General features: G+C 47.3%; 1 protein-coding gene across 1 annotated transcript in view; it reads left to right on the forward strand.

The window, feature by feature from the left end:
* The first annotated feature begins 1,419 nt into the window (after positions 1 to 1,419).
* The window catches only part of MAST3 (microtubule associated serine/threonine kinase 3), a 96,583-nt gene continuing 77,890 nt past the window's right edge, over positions 1,420 to 20,112 (forward strand). The window contains exons 1-2 of the mRNA XM_029050400.2: positions 1,420 to 1,615; positions 19,320 to 19,351. Coding sequence (XP_028906233.1) covers positions 1,577 to 1,615; positions 19,320 to 19,351 — 71 coding nt within the window. The 5' untranslated portion in view covers positions 1,420 to 1,576. The remainder of the gene's footprint in view (positions 1,616 to 19,319; positions 19,352 to 20,112) is intronic.

Below are 20,112 nucleotides of genomic sequence, written 5' to 3' on the forward strand. Positions count from 1 at the left end.
AGGCTCGGATACTTAACATAAGCTCATTAACACATCTCTTCCCCCAGCCCACCACCACCTTTGAGGATGGCAGCATTGCAATCTTTGAGAGAAGCCAAATGGCAGCCATCTTTAAGAAGGCAATTGTGCCACCATCTTTTGGAGGCCATATGCCACCCTGAAGCGACGGCTTACTTCCCTTACCATCTGAAGCCGGCTCTGATTATGACGAACAAAGCCATAGCGCTAGATCTGACCACAGGCATCTCTTACTATAGGTTGGCTTGAGGCCACCAGAGAAGGCAAGAGACTCCCCGCCTCAGCTCTCTTGTACTTAGCACCCTGGGTAATGCTGAGTCATGTTGTAAGCTCTTAATGGGCAGGGCCCATATCTTCTACTTTTAGTGTATGCCCCTCTCTACTACCAAGCCCCTAACACTCCGGTGCCTAGTACAGTGTCAGGCACTTAGTACTGTGTCTAGCACAGAGTAAGTACTTAACGAATACCATAATTTTTGCAGGAGATGTTCCATAAGTACAGGTCAAGACTTTGGAGGCAACTGGGCAGTTCACGTAAAAGCAGTTCCCACTTTCATGCATCCTCCCAGCCTGCCCTCCTCTGCTTCAGGCCAATAGGGTCAGCCCCTCCACGTTAGTTTCCCCAGGAGTCTGAGAGGATCTGGAATGTGTTTCCTGTTTCTTGGCCTTTCACTACCACTGATAAGAGTGAGAAGCAGTCAGCAGTGGGGCCTCCAGCTGGTACCTGAGGATGAGGGGCCAGAAATAGCAAGCAATGAATTTTTTTTTCCAAGAGAGACATTTAGCTAAAGCAGCACTCTTCTCCCCTACCCCCTCCCGGAAGACTGATACTCTCCTTCAGGTCTGCTAAAATTGGGGAATACAGCCCCGAGCCACGGTACTTGGAGGTTTCTGAGGTTTCTCCTGGGGTGAGGAAAAGGGGGAGGGGGAGGGGAAGTGTTTCCGGTTTAGCAGTAACTTCCTAAAGTTCAGTCAGCAACTATGCCACCCCCCCCACCATCCCCCCATCCTCCCTCAGACACACACACAGACGTCTCCCCCTCTCCACACTTCTCCTCCTCTCCCCTTCCTCCCCACAGCTTTCCCCCCCACACACACCTCTTCCCCCTCCTATCCACCCCTCTCCCTCTCTCCTCTCCTCATGGTTCTCCTCCTCCCCCCACCTCTCCCTTCCTCTTCCCCACACCTCCCCCCTCCTCATACATCCCCCCTCCCCATACATTACCCCGTCATCCATCCCCCCACTCTTTCTCACACCTCCCCCTCCTCCCCCCATCTTTCCCCTCTCTTCCCCTACCTCTCCCCTCTCCTCCCCCCCTCAGCAATCGCCTTTGTGTTCCCCAGCAACGCGGCCAGCCGCTGATGACAGGATATGGGGCTCTGACTGCGGGCTCTGTCTGTTCATTAAGGTCTGAAGACGATCAGCTGACTTCCCACCGCCCAATCCAGCAGAGAGGAGCGGAAACCCAGACTTACTCTGCCGCTGGCCCCAGCAGAGACTATTAGAACGGCATGGAGACCTGGTAAAGAGCCGGGAGAGGAAAAGCAGAGAAGAACGATGGATGAGTCCAGTATTCTGAGACGTCGGGGGCTGCAGGTGAGGCCCGCTTTAATCTTGGGAACTTCTCAAAATGCCCGGGCATTCTGGTAGGCACAAAGGCTGGCAGTTGCTGCGCCCCCTTGCCTCTGCACGCTGGGCCAGCCCCACTGGATCCATGGGACCGGGCACCTTCTGCCCGTGAGGGTCCCCAACCTGACGCCAGATAGAGAGCTCAAAACACATCATGTTCTGGGGTAATTATGCAACTCAGTCTGTTGCTCCCAGACTCCAGCAGGGATCAGCTGGTCCCCTAGAACATGCATGGGGTAGGGTGGGTGGGGAGGAGAAGAGGTTAAGGGACAGGGGACACCTGGCTCTGCTAAATCATATTCATTCTCGACCTGCCCAGGAACCCAGGACTTTGTGACCCTCTGGACTTGAGGGTAGCTACCTCGCTTGTCTCCCTGCCATCTGGGCAGGGATCGTTGGGGTTTGCCATAGGAAAACGTAACTTTATCCAGCACAGATCTCCTCTCTGACACCTGCGAGCTGTGCTGGTCGTGGGGGCGCCCCTCCCATCTGAGGAACCCTTCGGGGCCCTTAGGTGAGAAAGTCTCCTCGTAGACTGAGACGAAGATTCAGGATTTAGGGTGCTCCCCTTTTGTCCGAGTCCCCTAACTTCAGTAGAACAGGAGACGAGGCAGGCCTCAGACAGTCTTCACAGCAGTAGCCAGGGAGCCGTGGCTGATCCCCGCCGAGGTAGGTGCGCAGAGTTTAAGGGGAATTGGAAGGGCCTGGATTCGGGACAAAACCAGAGTTGGTGACTTCACTTGGAAACATCCTCAGCTCCGGGATGGCTCTTTGGCCCGATTCCTAGGAATGGCTACTCTTCGGCCCAGGAATTGGACCAAAGAGCCATCCCAAGAAGTCACCTGCAGTATTCTGCTGCTGTCTCCAACCGAGAGCTCAGAGGGTGGCTAGGCTGCCCTGAGTCCCTTGACCTCCTCATGGGGTGGGTGTGTATGTGGGTGTGGTGAAGGGCCCCACCTAGTATTCCAGCTCAGCCTCAGTTTTCTCCTACTCCCTTCTACCCCCTCTCCCCCTCAAAGAGCCTACTGTGACTTCAGCTCCCTTTTTTCTTCCTGTTCCTCTCCACTCCCACATTCCGGGGAGAGGCTGGAGTGTTGGGTTTGCAGGGGACGAGTAAAATTTATTCTGGGATGTTTTTGCAACATTACACTACAGGGATGGTAGGAGGTAAATAGATTGGGCCTTCTGTTTTTTTCCCCCCACACACACACCCTATCTGGAACCTATCTCTATGCATTTGTTTCCAGATCTGTGGCTGTGGGTTGAGCTCCAAATTTAACACTGTGCTCCTGTCTTTAGTACTCATAGGACTGCCGCCTTCAATGAGCCCTGGTAAGAGGCTAGGCCCTCCTGAGGAGCAGGGTCAGACCCGATCGATCAGTGGTATTTACTGCGCTCTTACTGTGTGCAGAGTACTGTACTAAGCACTTGGGAGAGTACGATAGAACAGAGTTGGTAGATCTGTTCCCTGCCCACAGTGAGCTTCCAGTCTAGAGATAAATTTCCAAGATGGCATATCACTGGGTTGGAACTTCCAGGAGAGGGGGCCTCAGGTTAATTCTGACCTCACTTCTAGACAGTCCAGAAGTGCTACCCAGAGACTCACCTGTACCCACCCTACCCCTCCCTGGCAAAAATCTACTCATTTGGGCTAACCTGTAACATAGCTTTGGGTACCTACAGATCTGACAGAATAGAGGTACCAAGGGCTAGGGCTGGTGAAGTTTGGGCTGGGTGTACTGAGGAAGGGACTCACCCAGCAGGGCAGCTACCTATATATCTAGGCCCCAATCCCACCTGACCTGTTCCTTATCCTGGCACATCTGCAGCCATCCTACCATCCTCCCCTTGGAGCAAAATGGTTTAGGATGGGGTTGGGAGGAGGGAAACAAGACAGACAATGGTTGAGTCCCAGCCACACTTACCCAAGGCATCCCGATTGCTGGGGTGGCTACCTTTTCATCCATTCGATGCAGTGGAATTTACCTGCACCCAACCCATTCCTGTCACTGATTATCTGACCCCACCCACAATTTTGCCACATGGACCCTATGGGTAAAAGTGTGAACGGGCAGATCTCTAGTGGGGCTATTCCTCTCTCCCCTCCCTTATTCTCTTTTCCACTCCCAATCCCTGCCAAGGGGAGGTGCAAAGTGCTTAGTACAGTGCCTGGCACATAGTGCTTAATAAATACCATTATTATTATTATTATCTCAAAGGCCACCAGCCAGAGGCCTTTGGGGTAGTCCAAACCTACCCTAAAGAAAGAATGGGGTGCAGATTCTGCCAATTGGTGTCACAATCTAAACCGGTCTGTGGGCACTGGCCAGAAGGCTGAGGACATGGCCTGGGTCAGAAGGTCATGGGTTCTAGTCCCAGTTCGCCACTTGTCTTCTGTGTGACCTTGGGCAGGCCACTTAACTTCTCTGTGCCTCCGTTACGTCATCTGTAAAATGGGGATTGAGACTGTGAGCCCCATGTGAGACAAGGGACTGTGTCCAACACGATTTGCTTGTACTCCCACCCAGCGCTTAGTACAGTGCCTGGCACATAGCAGTAAACAAATACCATAACTATCATTATTATTATTATTATTATTAAATGTTAGTCCCCCATAACTTAGGCTTTTCATTCCTCAGAGATTTTGAAACTTTTCTTTGTTACAATGTAGTATTCACATCTCACTGGGCAGGGCCAGAAGAAACATGGACTAGTGGAAAGACCAAGGACCTGGATTCTAATACCTGCCTGCTGTGTGACTGTGGGCAAGTCACTTAGCTTCTCTGTACCTCAGTTTCCTCATCTGAAAAGAGGGGATTTCTCCCCTCCTCCTTAGACTATGAGCCCCATGTAGGACAGGGACTGTGTTTGACCTGATTATCATGTATATACTCCAGTGATTGACACAGAATAAGCTCTCAACAAATACCACAATTTCCTATTAGGACCACATCTCCATATCCTCAAGTCAAGGATTAGCCATAAGGGATGCCAAGGTGGGGAGGAGAACTAGAAACTCTTTCTAGAGACCTCCCCACCCCTCCCAACCTCCACTTTAAGAGGCATTGAGGAAGAAGTCTACAGACCCTTGGACATAATAACATGCAGAGAGAATCTAGCTTCAGAGCGAGGGACTCCCGTGTCTCTCTTCTTCTTTAGCTTTCTGGTCAGCCTTCCGGCTTGATATCGTTGAAATGTTGAGGCCTAATTCACTGAAACATAAGAGAGTCAAAGCCCACCTGAAATCCCACCTCCTCGACAAGCTTTCCCCAATTAATTCCCAGCACCCCAAGTCATATCTGTCCATTGGCCATGTCTAGCACTTATGTATATATACATCCTCGGCACTCGTGTATACATGTTCGTTTCATTGTACAGTCCTTTATTTTCTTTGATGACCCTATTTCTAAATCGTTTCATATCTGATTCCCCTTGCTCGGAGTATAAGTTCCTTGTGGGCAGGGAACGTGTCACCTCTTTGGTTAGTACAATACACTGCCCTCAGTGGGCACTCAGTAAATGCTATTACTACTGTTCCCTCAAGAAAAGGAAGAACTGAGATGCAGCGGGCCTAGTGGAAAGAACACGGACCTGGGAGTCAGAGGATCTGGGTTCAAATCCCAGCCTGGTGGGTGACCTTGGGAAAGCCATTTAACGTCTCTATGCTTCAGTTTCCTCATCTTTAAAATGGGGATTCAATACCTGTTCCCCTCCTACATAGACTGTGAGCCCCATTTGGGACTGTATCTGACCTGATTGACTTGTATCTACACTAGTGCTTAGAACAGTGCTTGACACAGAGCAATCGTTCAATGTATATCATAATAATAATAAAGGCAAGTGGAGGGTTTCTTGGGAGATTTCTGATGGAGCTTTATCACAACCTGATGCCAACTGATGCCCATGCCAATTGAGGAACAGCATGGCCTAGTGGATAGAGCAGGCCTGGGAGTCAGAAGGACCTGGGTTCTAATTCCGGCTCCACCACTTCTCTGCTGTGTGACTTTGGGCAAGTCACTTCACTTGTCTGGCCATCGGTTACCTTATCTGTGAAATGGGGATTAAGACTGTGAGCCCCATATGGGACAGAAACTGTATCCAATTTTATTAGCTTGTATCTACCCCACCATTTAGTATAGTACCTGGCACATAGTAAGTGCTTAACAAATACCATAGAAAACAAACCAGAAAAAAAGTGACTTCTTGAAGTCCTGTCCAGCTTCAGCATTGCCTCAACAGAATGCTCTAGCACTGGCTTCTTGGTTCCTTTCTCAGTTTCACTTTTTTTTATCTTGCTATTTAACTTGCTACAAACCATTTCACTTCTCAGGGCTTTTAGTTTGCCAATCTGTTCAAGAGGGATGGCCATGCCTTCCTCGCTGGACATATTCATTTCATGCTTGGCAACTCTGAGGTGAGGGGCACAGATGCAACCCCCTCCCCTTCCTCCCTCAAAGCTCTAGGGCGGATTCTGTTCAGATTCTTTCAATTTGGCTATTTGTGGTCAGCCAGGCCCCAGGGGTAAAGCCCTTCATTCAGTTCTGATTGAGTTAACCACACCAGAGTCTGCTGTCTTAGAAGACAAATGAATTAGCACCAAAGGGCATGAGGGAAATTTCCTTGCTGTTCTTGGGACAACAGCTAGGAGCAGAGTTATTTGCCACTGAATCAGTGTAGATCACTGAGCCCCTGACTGATCTGGTTAGTTGCTTTATTCAGTGAACCCTACATGTGGGGAGGGGGTCTGGAGAGTCCTCCCCCCACCCCACCCCCAGCAATACACCCAACCTAACCGGGGGGAGAAAAGCTCTGTTATCACACCCTGCCCGGCAATTTTATGTGTGTGGATGTTAACCCATCAACAGGGAGAGTGGGGTGAATTCCTATCTGTGGGGATTAAGAGGGGGGCAGATGGACTGGGGTGTCAGCGAATGTGTGGGTGGATGGGTCTGCACGCCTGTGATTGGATTCATGCATTCATTTGTGAGCAAGCTCAAATGCATCTGCAGGATGTGACTTGACAGGGGTGCAGTTCAGCAGACAAGTCTCTGAGTTGTAAAGTGATGGTTTCCTGAGACCTCCATCCTGCAGGCATCCGGCTTTAGGTTGAATGACAATGGAAATTCCTTCCGTAGATCAAAACCAGAGCCTTAATACACTAGAAAGAACTGCCATGGCTAGCAGCGTGGCTAGCAGTGTGGTGGCCTAGTGGAAAGAGCACAGGTGTGTGTGTGTGTCAGAGGACGTGGGTTCTAATTCCAACTCCACCAGTTGTCTGCTATGTGACCTTGGGCAAGTCACTCCACTTCTCTGGGCCTCAGTTTCCTCATATGTAAAATGTTTATTGTATGGTATTTGTTAAGCGCTTACTATGTGTCAAGGACTGTTCTAAGTTCTGGGGTAGATACAAGTTTAAAGAGTTGGACACAGTCCCTGTCCTGCATGGGCCTCACAGTCTAATCAATCAATCATATTTACTGAGCACTTACTGTGTGCAGAACACTGTAGTAAGTGCTTGGGTGAGAAGCAGCATGGCTTAATGGAAAGAGCATGGGCTTGGGAATCATAGGTCGTGGATTCTAATCTCGGCTCTGCCACCTGTCAGCTGTGTGACTTTGGGCAAGTCACTTAACTTCTCTGTGCCTCAGTTACCTCATCTGTAAAATGAGGACTAAGACTGTGAGCCCCACATGGGACAACTTGATTACCTTGTATCTACCCCAGTGCATAGAACAGTGCTTGGCACATAGTAAGCACTTAACAAATACCATCATTATTATTTATCATTTTTTATGATATAAGAGTTGATAGACATATTCCCTGTTCACCGTGAGCTTATAGTCTAGAGGGCAATGGTGATGAATGGTGATGAAATACCTGTTCTCCTTCCCCTTTAGACTGTGGGCCTTGGGTGGAATAGGGACTGTGTCCAATCTGTATTGTATCTACTCCAGTGCTCAATACAGTGCTTGACACACAGATTATTATTTTAGAATAAATATCAAATTTCTAATCCATGCCTCCTTTTAGGTCAAGCAGCCTTGGGACAATCCAAATATTAACTTTTCAAAGCTATGGAGAGACACTCCAATTACATCTACACTATTTTCTGTATGATAAATTCCAGGGACCATTCTGGCAACTCTTTCCTGATGGCCCGTGACATTATTGACAGTAGTAGATGTCTCTTCTCCCCAGTCCGATTACTAGCTGGCCGAGTATTAGCCTGAACCTGAACGTTCTCAGTTAAAAGCATTAAAGCTTTATCCGGTCAGAACCAGTTTATTCATAAAAGTACATCTGCTTTGTTAAAAAAAAAAGCACATCATAAAGGACAAGCCGATCATTTATTGGCTCACCCACACAATGGAGATGCTCTCTAAACCAATCAAATGCAAGAGGTCAGTAACAGACTGTACAGTGAGCAAGCAAGCCTAACAGCCTGCAGATGTTCTGCTGCATTGACAACTGTCATAGATCAAAATGAAGTCAACATCAGTTATTCATTGTCACAGTAATGATGTCATCAGAAAAGGGGCTGGTTGGAGGATTGATTTCTCCTGTTTTGAAAAATAAACGTTACAGTTTGGTGTAACAGGAATGGATAAAAGTAGGAGAGTCATGGCAGATCTATTCTTCCTTTCTTGACCCAAACCATGTAGAAGATAGAATTACTCTTGTCACTTCCAGTTTTGTTTGCCAGAGAGTCAGAGCAGATATGTTAAAAAAAAAAAAAAAATCCCATCAAACCACCCCAAATCAGAGAAAGCTGCATCCTCATCAAAATCACCAGAGTACAGCAGTTCTTGGAAATTGTCTTATTTATTTTGAGTGTACCTAGTTTCGCATTGAACTTTTTGAATCTTCCTATGCCATATTTGGAGGGAGATTCCATACTTGAGAGAACTCCTGCAAAGTAGAACTCACTAGATTGTCAGCTCCTTGTCGGCAGGGAACGTGTCTACCAACTCTGTTGTATTATACTCTCCCAAGAGTACATAGTACTCTTACTTAGTACTCTGCACACAAGTAAGCACTCACATACCACTGATTGAGTGCCTGGTTCAATTTCCAGCTCTGCCACAGAATAGGAACCCAGGCCCTCAGCTTATTTTGATTTCCCCTTTAATCAGTAGTATTTATTGAATATTTACTCTGTACTAAGAGCACTGTATTAAGCAGTTGGAAGAGAACTGTAAGCTCATTGTGGGCAGGGAATGTCACGTTTATTGTTGTATTGTACTTTCCCAAGTGCTTATGTTGGCGCACAGTAAGCGCTCAATAAATATGATTGAACAACTGACTGGATGAGTGAACAGTGGCGTTAGTAGAGAAGAACATACCTTTGAAGAACCTTTGAAGAACATACAGTCTAGTGGGGGAGACAGACATTAAAATCAACTACAAGTAAGAGGGAAGTAACAGAATTTAAATATAGCACTTAATAAATACAATGGAATGAATGTATACATAAATGCAATGGGTTGGGGGTGGTGAGTACCCGAGTGGAAGTGCTGAAGTGGCAGTATGGGGGAAATAAGGTGGAGAGATGAGAGATTATTCCGGGAAGTCCTCCTGGAGGAGATAAGATTTCAAAAGGGCCTTGAGGATGGAGCAAGCTCTGGTGTGCCAGATGTGAGTGGGAGGGAGTTTACTGGCAAGTGGGAAAATGTGAGCAAGACATTTGAGGCAGAACAGTGAGTAGGTTAACTTGAGCACGGAGCTGGTGAGTTGGGGAGAAGTGAGAAAAGAGAGTGGGTAAGTAGGAGGGAGGAAGCTTGTTGAATGCCTTAAAGCCAGGAGTTTCTGCTTGATGTGGAGAGGAAAGGGTAACCATTGGAGGGTTTTGAGGAGTGGGGAGACGTGCGTAGGAGAATGTTTTAGAAGAATAATCTGGGCAGCAGAGTGAAGTGTAGACTGGAGAAGGGAGAGGCTGGAGGCTGGGAGGTCTAATAATAATAATAATGTTGGTATTTGTTAAGTGCTTACTATGTGCAGAGCACTGTTCTAAGCGCTGGGGTAGATACAGGATAATCAGGTTGTCCCACGAGAGGCTCACAGTTAATCCCCATTTTACAGATGAGGTAACTGAGGTCTATGAGGAGGATAGTGCAGTAGTCGAGTCAGGATATAATGATTGTTTGGACCCGCATGATGACAGTTTGGATGGGGAGAAAGGGGCAGATTATGGAGGTAATCGGAAGAAAGAACAGACAAGGTTTAGTGACTGAATATGGAGGTTGAAAGAGAGAGGAGTCAAGGATAATGCCAAGCTTTTGGATCTGTCTCTTTCATTTGAGTGCCAAAATCCTTAAGAGAGTTCTTTTTTATTATTATTATTATTATTATTATATTTGTCAAATGCTTACTATGTGACCAGCACTGTATTAAGTACCTGGGTAGATACAAGATCATCAGGTCACATACAGTCTCTATCCCTCATGGGTTCATAGTCTCCAAGAAAAATAGTGGTTTGAGCCCAGCCACAGATCAAATTCATTAATTCATTGATTCAATTGTATTTATTAAGTGCTTACTGTATGCAGAGCACTGTACTAAGCACTTGAGTAAGTATAATACAACAATAAACAGTGACAATCCCTGCCTGTAAGGAGCTCACAGTCTAGAGGGGGGAGACAGACATCAACACAAATAAACAGTCATCAATACCAATAAATAAAATTACAGATATGTACATAAATGCAGTGGGGCTGGGATGTGGGTGAATGAACAGAGCAAGTCAGTGTTACACAGAAGGGAATGGGAGAAGAGGGAAGGAAGGCTTAATTAGGCAAGGCCTCTTGGAGGAGGTGTGGCTTCAATGAGGCTTTGAAGTGAGGGGGAGTAATTCTCTGTAGGATATGAGGAGGGAGGGTGTTCCAGGCCAGAGGCAGGACATGGGCAAGAGGTCAGCAGCAAGGTAGACGAGATCGAGGTACAGTGAGAAGGTTAGCATTAGAGGAGCAAAGTATGTGGGGTTGGTTGTAGTAAGAAAGTAGCGAGATGAGGTAGAAGGGGGCAAGGTGATTGAATGCTCTAAAGCCAATGGTGAGGAGTTTCTGTTTGATGCGGAGATGAATGGGCAACCATTGGAGGTTCTTGAGGAGAGGGGAAACATGGTCTGAACGCTTTTGTAGAAAAATGATCTGGACAGCAGAGTGAAGTATGGACTGGAGTGGCAAGAGACAGGAAGCTGGGAGGTCAGCAAGGAGGCTGATACAGTAATCAAGACAGGATAGGATAAGTTATTGGATGAACGTGGTAGCAGTTTGGATGGAGAGAAAAGGGCGGATTTTAGCGATGTTGTAAAGGTTAAACCGACAGGATTTAGTGATGGATTGAATATGTGAGTTGAATGAGAGAGAGGAGTCAAAGATAATGCCAAGGTTACAGGCTACTGAGACAAGAAGGTTAGTGGTGCCGTGTACAGTGATGAGAAAGTCATGGGGAGGACAGGGTTTGGGTGGGAAGATAAGAAGTTCTGTTTTAGACATATTAATTTTGAGGTGAGGGGAGGACATCGAAAGTAGAGAAGTCTTGAAGGCTGGAAGAAATGAGAGATTGCAGAGAGGGAGGGATCAGGGTTAGAGATGTAGTTTTGGGTATCATCCGCATCAAAGTGATAGTTGAAGCCATGGAAACGAATGAGTTCTCCAAGGGAGTGGGTGTAGATGGAGAATAGAAAGGGACCCAAAACTGACCCTTGAGGAACCCCCACAGTTAGGGGGTGGAGGCAGAGGGGGAGCCCACGAAAGAGACTGAGAATGAGTGGCCAGAGAGATAGGAGAACCAGGAGAGGACAGTGTCAGTGAAGCCGAGGTTGGATAATGTTTTCAGGAAAGGGGGTGGTCGACAGTGTCAAAGACAGCTGAGAGGTCGAGGAGAAATAGGATGGATTAGAGGCCGTTGGATTTGGCAAGGAGGAGGTCATTCGTGACCTTTGAGAGGGTGGTTTCTGTGGAATGAAGGGGATGAAAGCCAGATTGGCGGGGGGGGGGGGGGTACAAAGAGAAAATTGGAGGAGAGGAACTTGAGTCAGCAGCTGTAGACAACTAGCTCAAGGAGTTTGGAGAGGAATGGTATGAGGGAGAGGGGGTGATAACTGGAGGGAGCCATGGAATCAAGGGAGGGACTTTTAGGATGGGGAGACATGGGCATGTTTGAAAACAGTGAGGAAGAAGCCATTGGAGAGCAAACAGTTGAAGATGGCAGTCAGCAAAGAAAGAGGGGGCAAGTGTTTTGATAAGATGTTGAAAGAATGGGGTCAGATGTGCAGGTGGAGGGGGTGAATTTTGAGAGAAGACAGGAGATTTCCTCTAGAGATTATTTTGGGAAAGATCGGAGAGTTGAAGAAGGGGCAGGGGAGATTTTAGGGAGATCACACCAGATAATGTCAATTTTCCGAATAAAGTAGGTGGCCAGGTCATTAGGGGCAAGGGATGGGGGAAGTGGGGGAACAGAGAGTTTGAGGAGGGAGTGAAACATCTGGCTTAACCGAAGAGGGCAGTGGGCATGGGTGTCAATAAAGATGGAGAAATAATTTTGCTGGGTAAAGTTAAAGCACACAAAGATAAACTTGAAATGGATGAAGTCGGCCTGATATCTAGATTTCTGCCAGCAGTGCTCTGCAGTTCATGCACAAGAGCAAAGGAGGCGGACTGTGGAGGTGATCCGGGGCTGTGGGTTAGTGGTACCAGATCGACGAAGGGATAGGGGAGAGAGTGAGTTGAGTTCAGTAGAGAGAGTAGTGTTGAGAGCACTGATTTGGTTGTCAAGGGAAGGTAGTTTGGGTATGGAGGCTACACGGGGCATGATGAGTTGAGAAAATTGGATGGGGTCAAAAGGTTGGAGGTCAAAAGATGGACTAGCCACTCAACTGTCAACTCAACGGGGTGAAACAACTAAATAGTACATCTTCACTTGAACAAGTTGTATGATTGATTCTCCCACTCCCTTCCGTGTCACCCTGATTTGCTCCCTTTATTCACCCCCTCCCTCAGCCCCACAGCACTTATGTACATATCCATAGTTTATATTAATGTCGGTCTCCCCCACTAGACTTTAACCTCCTTGTGGGCAGAGTCTACCAACTCAGTTATATTATTATATCATATTCTCCCAAGCGCTTAGCACAGTGCTCTGCACACAGTAAGCGCTCAAAAAATATGATAGGTGGATTGATCTGTAATGCAGCAGTTTTCTTTTTGGTGGGAGATGGGGGAAACTTACAACTATCAAATGGGAAGGTGGCCTGACTGTTTATCTGATGCTTAGGAGCTACTAAGTTTTCAAGTATATAAAAAGCTATGGGGGACCAAACTGGGACTTAAATAATCTTGGCTCTTTTGAAAGCAGTGTGTGGCTCCCAGAGAATTGGAGCTCTCCACCCAACTGTCTTCTCATCCTGGTTCACACCTCCCCCACTTCCCCAGAGATAGTCCTTCCCTCATCCTCCATTATTAAGTGTGTAAAATGGTATGTTTCAAAATAAATAATTATTGAGCACCTACCCTATCCAGAGACCTGGGAGCCTTACCAGTGCTCTTAGGAGCCTACAGTTCTAATGGGGGAGACAGGCATGATGAGTCATACCCAGACAGTGAAAGCAGGAGGAATGCTATAGATACAATTGGTAATCGCAAGAGTGTAAAAAAAAAAGAGTAAAAAACTGGTAACTGGTAAGTGGTAAATAACTGCAAGTTGATATATGCACAAGTGGAGAAGCGGTGTGGTCTAGTGGAAAGAGCATGGGAATGGGAATCAGGGGACTTGGGAGCTGCATGACTTTGGGGGAGTTACTTAGCTGCTCTTTGTCTCAATTTCCTCATTTATAAGTGCTAAGGATTGTGTTTGGGGGTGACAGATCCAGGGGTGGTGGAAATTCATCAGGGAATACCTCCAGGAGTAGGTGGATTTTCAAGCGGGCTTTGAAGATGGGGAGGGAGTTCTAGGCAGCAGGAAGGGCGTGAGCAAAGGTTCAGAGATGGGAGGATTGAGAGTGAGGCATGATAAGAAGGTGAGCTCAAAAGAAGCCAAGAGTGTGAGCTGGAGTGTGGAGGGTGAGGAGAGCAGATATGTAAGAAAGAGAGAGTTTGGAGGGAGGAGTCATTTGGTGGGGAGGTGTGGGGGGCAGTGGAGAAGAGCACCAGCAATTGCTAGCCCCCACTTCACCCCATCATTTCTGCCTTGTGCGACTTGGAGTCCCAAAACTGCTCTTCTATGGCTCCTAAAGCCAATATGTGGGGCCACCCTGGTCTGTGACCTGACTGGTGGTGAGTTCCATTTCTATTACCGAAGAGCATGAAGAAATGGGTTCCAGGTTACAGCAAGAGGGACTTGTAACTCGAGGGATTGAGGACACCGGAACAACATTCCCAAGGAAGATCGGGGGCTTTCCCTTGGAGATTTTAAAGAAAAGAATACCTAGATAGAGCTGCTTTAGGTGAAAGCCTCTCTCAAAGTCCCTTTCAGCACCGTGACCCCATGGGTCCATATTGGAACAATGACCCCTGGAGGCTCCTTTCTACCTAGCAGGTCGGCCAGCACTTTGCAACTAGGGATAGGTAATTTCCATTTTCAGAAGCTTGGGGACTCCTCATAGTTTACCCAGAAAGTACGGTGTGAAGGGGGAGAAAAGTGCTAGGTTCCTGTGGTCCCATTCCCTGTTACCCACTCTGGATCGTGCTCTCTCTCTCTTTTTTTTTTTATGGTATCTGTTAAGCTTTTACTGTATTAGGCACTGTATTAAGCGGCAGAGTAGATACAAGCTAATCATGTTGGACACTGTCCCTGTCCCTCACGGGGCTCACAGTCTTAATCCCCATTTTACAGATGAGGTAACTGAGGGCCAAAGAAGTGAAGTGATTTGCCCAAGGTCACACAGCAGACAAGCGTCAGAGCTGAGATTAGAACCCAGATCCTCTGACTCCCAGGCCTGGGCTCTTTCCACTAGACCACGCTTGAGGGAGAACGACAGAAAAACACTCAGTGGGTTCAACAGTGCAAGCAGGCACCAAGTTAAGTTCCTTGAAAATGTGCTTGCATGAATGGTTGCAATGTGGGGTATGTTTTTCCATAGACTTCCATTTCATATATTAGGATCTGTTCCAGAACCTCAGGAAAAACTAACATAAAATTCCTTTATGCGCTTATATACTCGTTATAGGCAGAGAACGTGTCTACCAACTGTTATATTGTACTCTCCCAAGCGTTCAGTGCTGGGCTCTGCACACAGTAAGTGCTCAATAAGATTGACTGATACTGTAATGAAAAAGTCACTAAACTGTTGTTTAATCTTTCTATTCAGGTAATTGAATGTATAACATCACAATATTAAGTAAATGAGGGGTTTTAATGCGATTATGAATCTTTGCAAAAGACTCAATCAATCGTATTTATTGAGTGCTTACTGTGTGCAGAGCAACGTACTAGGAGCACGAGGGAAGGCATTATAATGGAGTTGGTAGACATGTTCCCTGCCCACAGTGAGTTTACAGTCTAGCAGGGGAGATAGACATGAATATAAATAAATTATAGATATGTACATAGTGCTGTGGGGCTGAGAAGGGGTGAATAAATAGAGCAAATCTAAGTTCAAGGGAGATGCAGAAGGGGAAAAGAGGGCTTAGTCAGGGAAGGCCTCTTGGAGGAGATGTGCCTTCAGTAAGACTTTGAAGGGGGAGAGAGTAATTGCCTGCCAGGAGGAGGAAGGGCGTTCCAGTCCAGAGGCAGGATGTGGGCGAGAGGTCAGTAGCGAGATCGACGAGATGGAGGTACAGTGGGTAAATTGGCATTAGAGAAGCACAGTGTGCGTGGTGGGTTGAAGTAGGAGAGCAGCAAAGTAAAGTAGTTTCTAGAGGTAGAAACTTGTTCTGCTGACTGTGGTAATGACATCCACTTTGGAAAGACTTTGGCTGCTACAGAACACCTTTGAACTCCTCTCTTCATTAGAGTAAGGAGTAGCCTTCTTCAATGATAAATTCATCCACTTTCTGATACAAACCTTTTTAATCCCAAGATTTTAGCGGGTGGTAGGGAATCCATAACTTCTGCATCTGTTTTGGTGTCTTGCAATGATGCATTGGATTGTCAAAGATCGATGAGGTCCTCTTTGGGCAATGATTCATCGGAATGAGATGCAATTAACTCGTGGACATCTGCATCATCCATTTCTAAATTGATTGGCCTCCCCAGCTCAACAACTTCTTTGGTTATATTAATTGGAATGAGATGCAATTAACTCGTGGACATCTGCATCATCCATTTCTAAATTGATTGGGCTCCTCAGCTCAACAACTTCTTTGGTTATCTGCTCAGGAGCCTCTTAAATACCTTGGAAATCAGACACGAAGTGCCTGGTGGAGGGGGGAAAGGCTCGTTGTTGATTGCTTAATCTCAGCCCATTTGGGGAGAGGGTGGGAAGGATTTACTTATTTACTTTCCCCTACTCCTTCTTCCTTGTTGTCTTTGCACTTGGATTTGTACCCTTTATTCAACTGGTATTCACCCCCACCCTCAGCCCCACAGCACTTATATATGTATCTGTAATTTATTTTCAAGTCTCCCTCTCTAGACTATAAACTCACTGTGGGCAGGGAAAGCGTCTACCAACTCTGTTGTATTATGCTCTCCCAAACTCTTATTAGAGTGCTCTGCGCACAGGAAGTCTTCAATAAATACTATTCATTGATTGATTACCTGTAGAGCTGGGACTGGCCCCTGGGCCTAGGCAAGGTCTAAGGTGGCAAGCCATACAGGTGGCAACCCCAGGGTGGTTACTTTGTGGAATGGATTTTTTCTTTTTCTTTTTTATGTTATTTAAGTGCTTACTATGTGCTAGGCACTATACTAAGCCCTGGGGAAAATAGAAACTCATCAAGTTGGACACAGTCGATGTCCCACATGGGGCTCACAGTCTTAATCCCCATTTTACCGAAAAGGTAACTGAAGCACAGAGGAGTTAAGCAACATGCCCAAGATCACACAGCAGACAAGTGGTGGGGCTGGAATTAATAATAATAATTTTGGTGTTTGATAAGCGCTTACTATGTGCCAGGCACTGTACTAAGCACTGGGGTGGATTCAAGCAAATCAGGTTGGACACAGTCTCTGTCCCATGTGGGGCTCACAGTCTCAATCCCCATTTTACAGATGAGTTAAGTGAGGCACAGAGAAGTCAAGTGAGTTTCCTAAGGTCGCTCAGCAGACAAGTGACAGAGCCAGGATTAGAACCCATGACCTTCTGACTCCTAGGCCTGTGCTCTATCCGCTCCGCCATGCTGCGACCCTGGTCCTTCTGACTCCCCGGCCGGTGCTGTATCCATCAGGCCAAACTGCTTCCGGTTGTAACCTGGAGCATGTCAGTACAGTGGGCGGAGTAGAAGGCAACAAGGAAGGCGCTGTTGGGGGGAAGAGGGGAGGAGAACGGGGAGAGGCCTGAGCCAGGGAAACTGAACATGGGGGCTCCACACTTCTAGTTCTACTTACTATGGCCCTGGAAGTACTGACTGACTTCTGGGAGCTGAGGCAGGTGAAATGGCAGTCCCCTGTGTCCTCAGGGATGGGCAGGGAATGTGTCTGTTTATTGTTGCATTGTACTCTCCCAAGCCCTACTCAGTAAATTCGATTGAATGAATCCTTCAGGGAGGGACTGTAGACAAGCGATTGAAGGAGCTTGGTTTTTCACATAGGGTAAGTTCAGGATCCTGGGGTTGTGTAGGGTAAACTACAATGTGGTAGTGGTGAGTTGAGTGTGTCTATAATATCCCTTTCCCATGCAATTCCCGCACATTCATTATAGGAGAATCAGATTCAATGATTCAAGAAGTCTGAACAAATGCAAAGTGCTATTTAGACCCACCATCTCTCCGGCTCCTTGGGCTCAATAGGTCGAAGTCTGAGAGCACTGCCGGTGGGAGGGGCAGAGTGGAGCAGCCCATCTTACATCGTTATGATCTAAACAGACAGATGCCTCTGCTCCCCTTGGTCGGTGGAGTCCTGCCCTGCCACTTCTACTGCAGCCAGAAGCCCTTGGGGTCCTAATGGAAGATGGGGAGCTGGAGCCCCAGGGCTCTGACAGTGAGGCTGTGACGAACATCTACACCTCCTCTGGAGGGGAAAGAGGGGAAGTCTGCCGAAAATGCCTCCCTTTGCTGTATTTAAAAGGGAAACTGGATCTTTTGTATTCCTCAGAGTTGCTGGAAATCTCTGACATCACCAGTTTCCATGGTAAACGTCTTCCTGGGTATTGCCAGAAAAGCTTTGATGTGGGCCGAGAGGAGCATTTCTCGACTCATTAAGTGATCCCTGCTTAAAAAATAAACCACCCTTTCCATAGGCAAGAATACTTCTCTCTCTCCCTGCCCCCTCTTCTCTTCCCCCCCTCCACCCCCCAAAAAAAACCAATCCCTCATTATCCATAGGGCCCTAGCAGTGTCTTATTCTGTGTTACACAAAAGAAATGAAATCTAATTGACTCATCAGTAAAGCCGTGGAAGTAATGAAGAGACTGAAATGCTAATGGCGGGCGGGATCTCCTTGCTGGAAATGGGAGAAGAGCATGTCGGGGGCAGTGTGTGGGTGAATGTGTGTGGGGGAACGGGGCCGGGGGAGGCTGACTCCTGTAAATACCAGGATCCCCCTAGGTGCCAGGGGATCTCAGATTTCATTTTGTCACTCCATTCACATACTTATAACCCATGGCATAGTGAGGGTGTGGCAGAGAGCTGCCATGATCACTCAGCTGGTAGCTGTGGCCTGGACGTGGGGAGACTAAGGTTTCCGATCCCACCGGTATCACTCTACCCCAGTGATTGCCACTTGAAAAATGGGAGAGGCCGTGTAGCCATAGGGAGCTAGAGGCAGATGGGGCCGGGCCCCCACAAAATGGCTACCCTCTGCCACCTCAGTAATAAGAGGATATATCAGAGGACTGCTCCCCAGCTAGCACTGAGATACCAATGGCCTCAGGTGCTCTCTCTGCCCCACATTCCCACATGTTGCTTTGTCCGGTCGACGGTCGACTCTCCTTCCAGGAGTGATGCTGGGAGCCCATATTGGCCATCAAACCCAGGGGTGCTCCCCAGGTTAACCTCCGTTCTCCCAACCTTCACTCCCCACTCTGCTAGTGAATAAACAGCTCTGGCACAAGTATTGAAGCTGGCTAGAGAGATGAACAAAACTCTTCTGGTGCAGGCAATCTGACCTCAGGATAAGCGGGAGACCTCTATTGAAACCGAGTGGAGACTGGCATCTCCCTTCTTTTGAAATGGCACTGTACTAAACGCTGGGGTAGATTTAAGCTAATTGGATTAAACACAGTCCATATCCCACATGGTGCTCACGGTCTTAATCCCTATTTTACAGAGGTAACTGAGGCCCAGAGAAATGAAGTGGCTAGCCCAGGGTCCCACAGCAGACAAGTTGAGGAGCTGGGATCAGAACCCAGGCCCTTCCGACTTCCAGGCACATTGGTCTGTCCACTAGACCGTGCTGCTTCTCAGTAGTAAATGCCCATCCCTGCCTCTGGGTGACCTGGTCAGAGGCGATTCCTTAGCCTAGGGTCTCTGTCATCTCTCGAAAAAATCTCCCTTGGCCATTGGAGGGGGTCCGCCAGGTTGCGAGTGGCCACCCAGCAACTACAACTCTGACAGCTTTCTTTTTCTCTTTGCAGAAGGAACTGAGTTTGCCCCGGCGAGGAAGGGCGTAAGTACCAGCATCTGGACCTAGTTGTTTTTCTCAATGTCAGAGACCCTGGCCTTGATGAGGAAATCTGTTCTCTGGATTGTGAAGTATTGGTTCCTACTATGAATGAATGTAGAGGGATGAATGTTGATTATGAACAGGTCTTCTTTTCAAAGTGAAGCAGCATGGCCTAGTGGAAAGAGCACAGGCCTGGGAGTCAGAGGACCTGGGTTCTAATTCCGGCTCCTCCACTTGTCTGCTCTGTGACCTTGGACAAGTCACTTCTCTGTGCCTCCGTTGCCTCATAATTAAGACTGAGGCCCACATGGGACATAGGCTGTGTCCAGTCTGACTGGCTTGTATCAACCCCAGTGCTTAGCACAATGTCTGGCACATAGTAAGTGCTTTTTTTAAAAAAAAAAAGTGGCTTTACCTTCACCTGGCTCTGCCAGATCTTTTGGGTCACTTTCTTTTGGCTCATTCAGGACACTTTTAAGCCACTTGTCAATATTTATAAGACTACCCTTTCATTTTAACTCCAGCTGGGAATCTGGAGAATTACTTTTAAGGTTTGCTTGTTTTGTCTTTAAATGGATACAGTCCCGTAAGGACCCCTGCTGTAAGAGGGAAAGAATATAGACCACTGAAGAAATCTAGTTTTGACTAAAGGGCATCAGTCAATCTCAATCCTAAGAGTCTCATGAAGGTGAATAAAAAAGGATGAGAATTTATGTTGATTTCCTAGGTGAAGCAATTCAGAAAATTGTTTTTTGATTCTTTTG

The sequence above is a fragment of the Ornithorhynchus anatinus genome, chromosome X1 (genome assembly GCF_004115215.2).
Source record: "Ornithorhynchus anatinus isolate Pmale09 chromosome X1, mOrnAna1.pri.v4, whole genome shotgun sequence".
Taxonomy (NCBI): Eukaryota; Metazoa; Chordata; class Mammalia; order Monotremata; family Ornithorhynchidae; genus Ornithorhynchus; species Ornithorhynchus anatinus.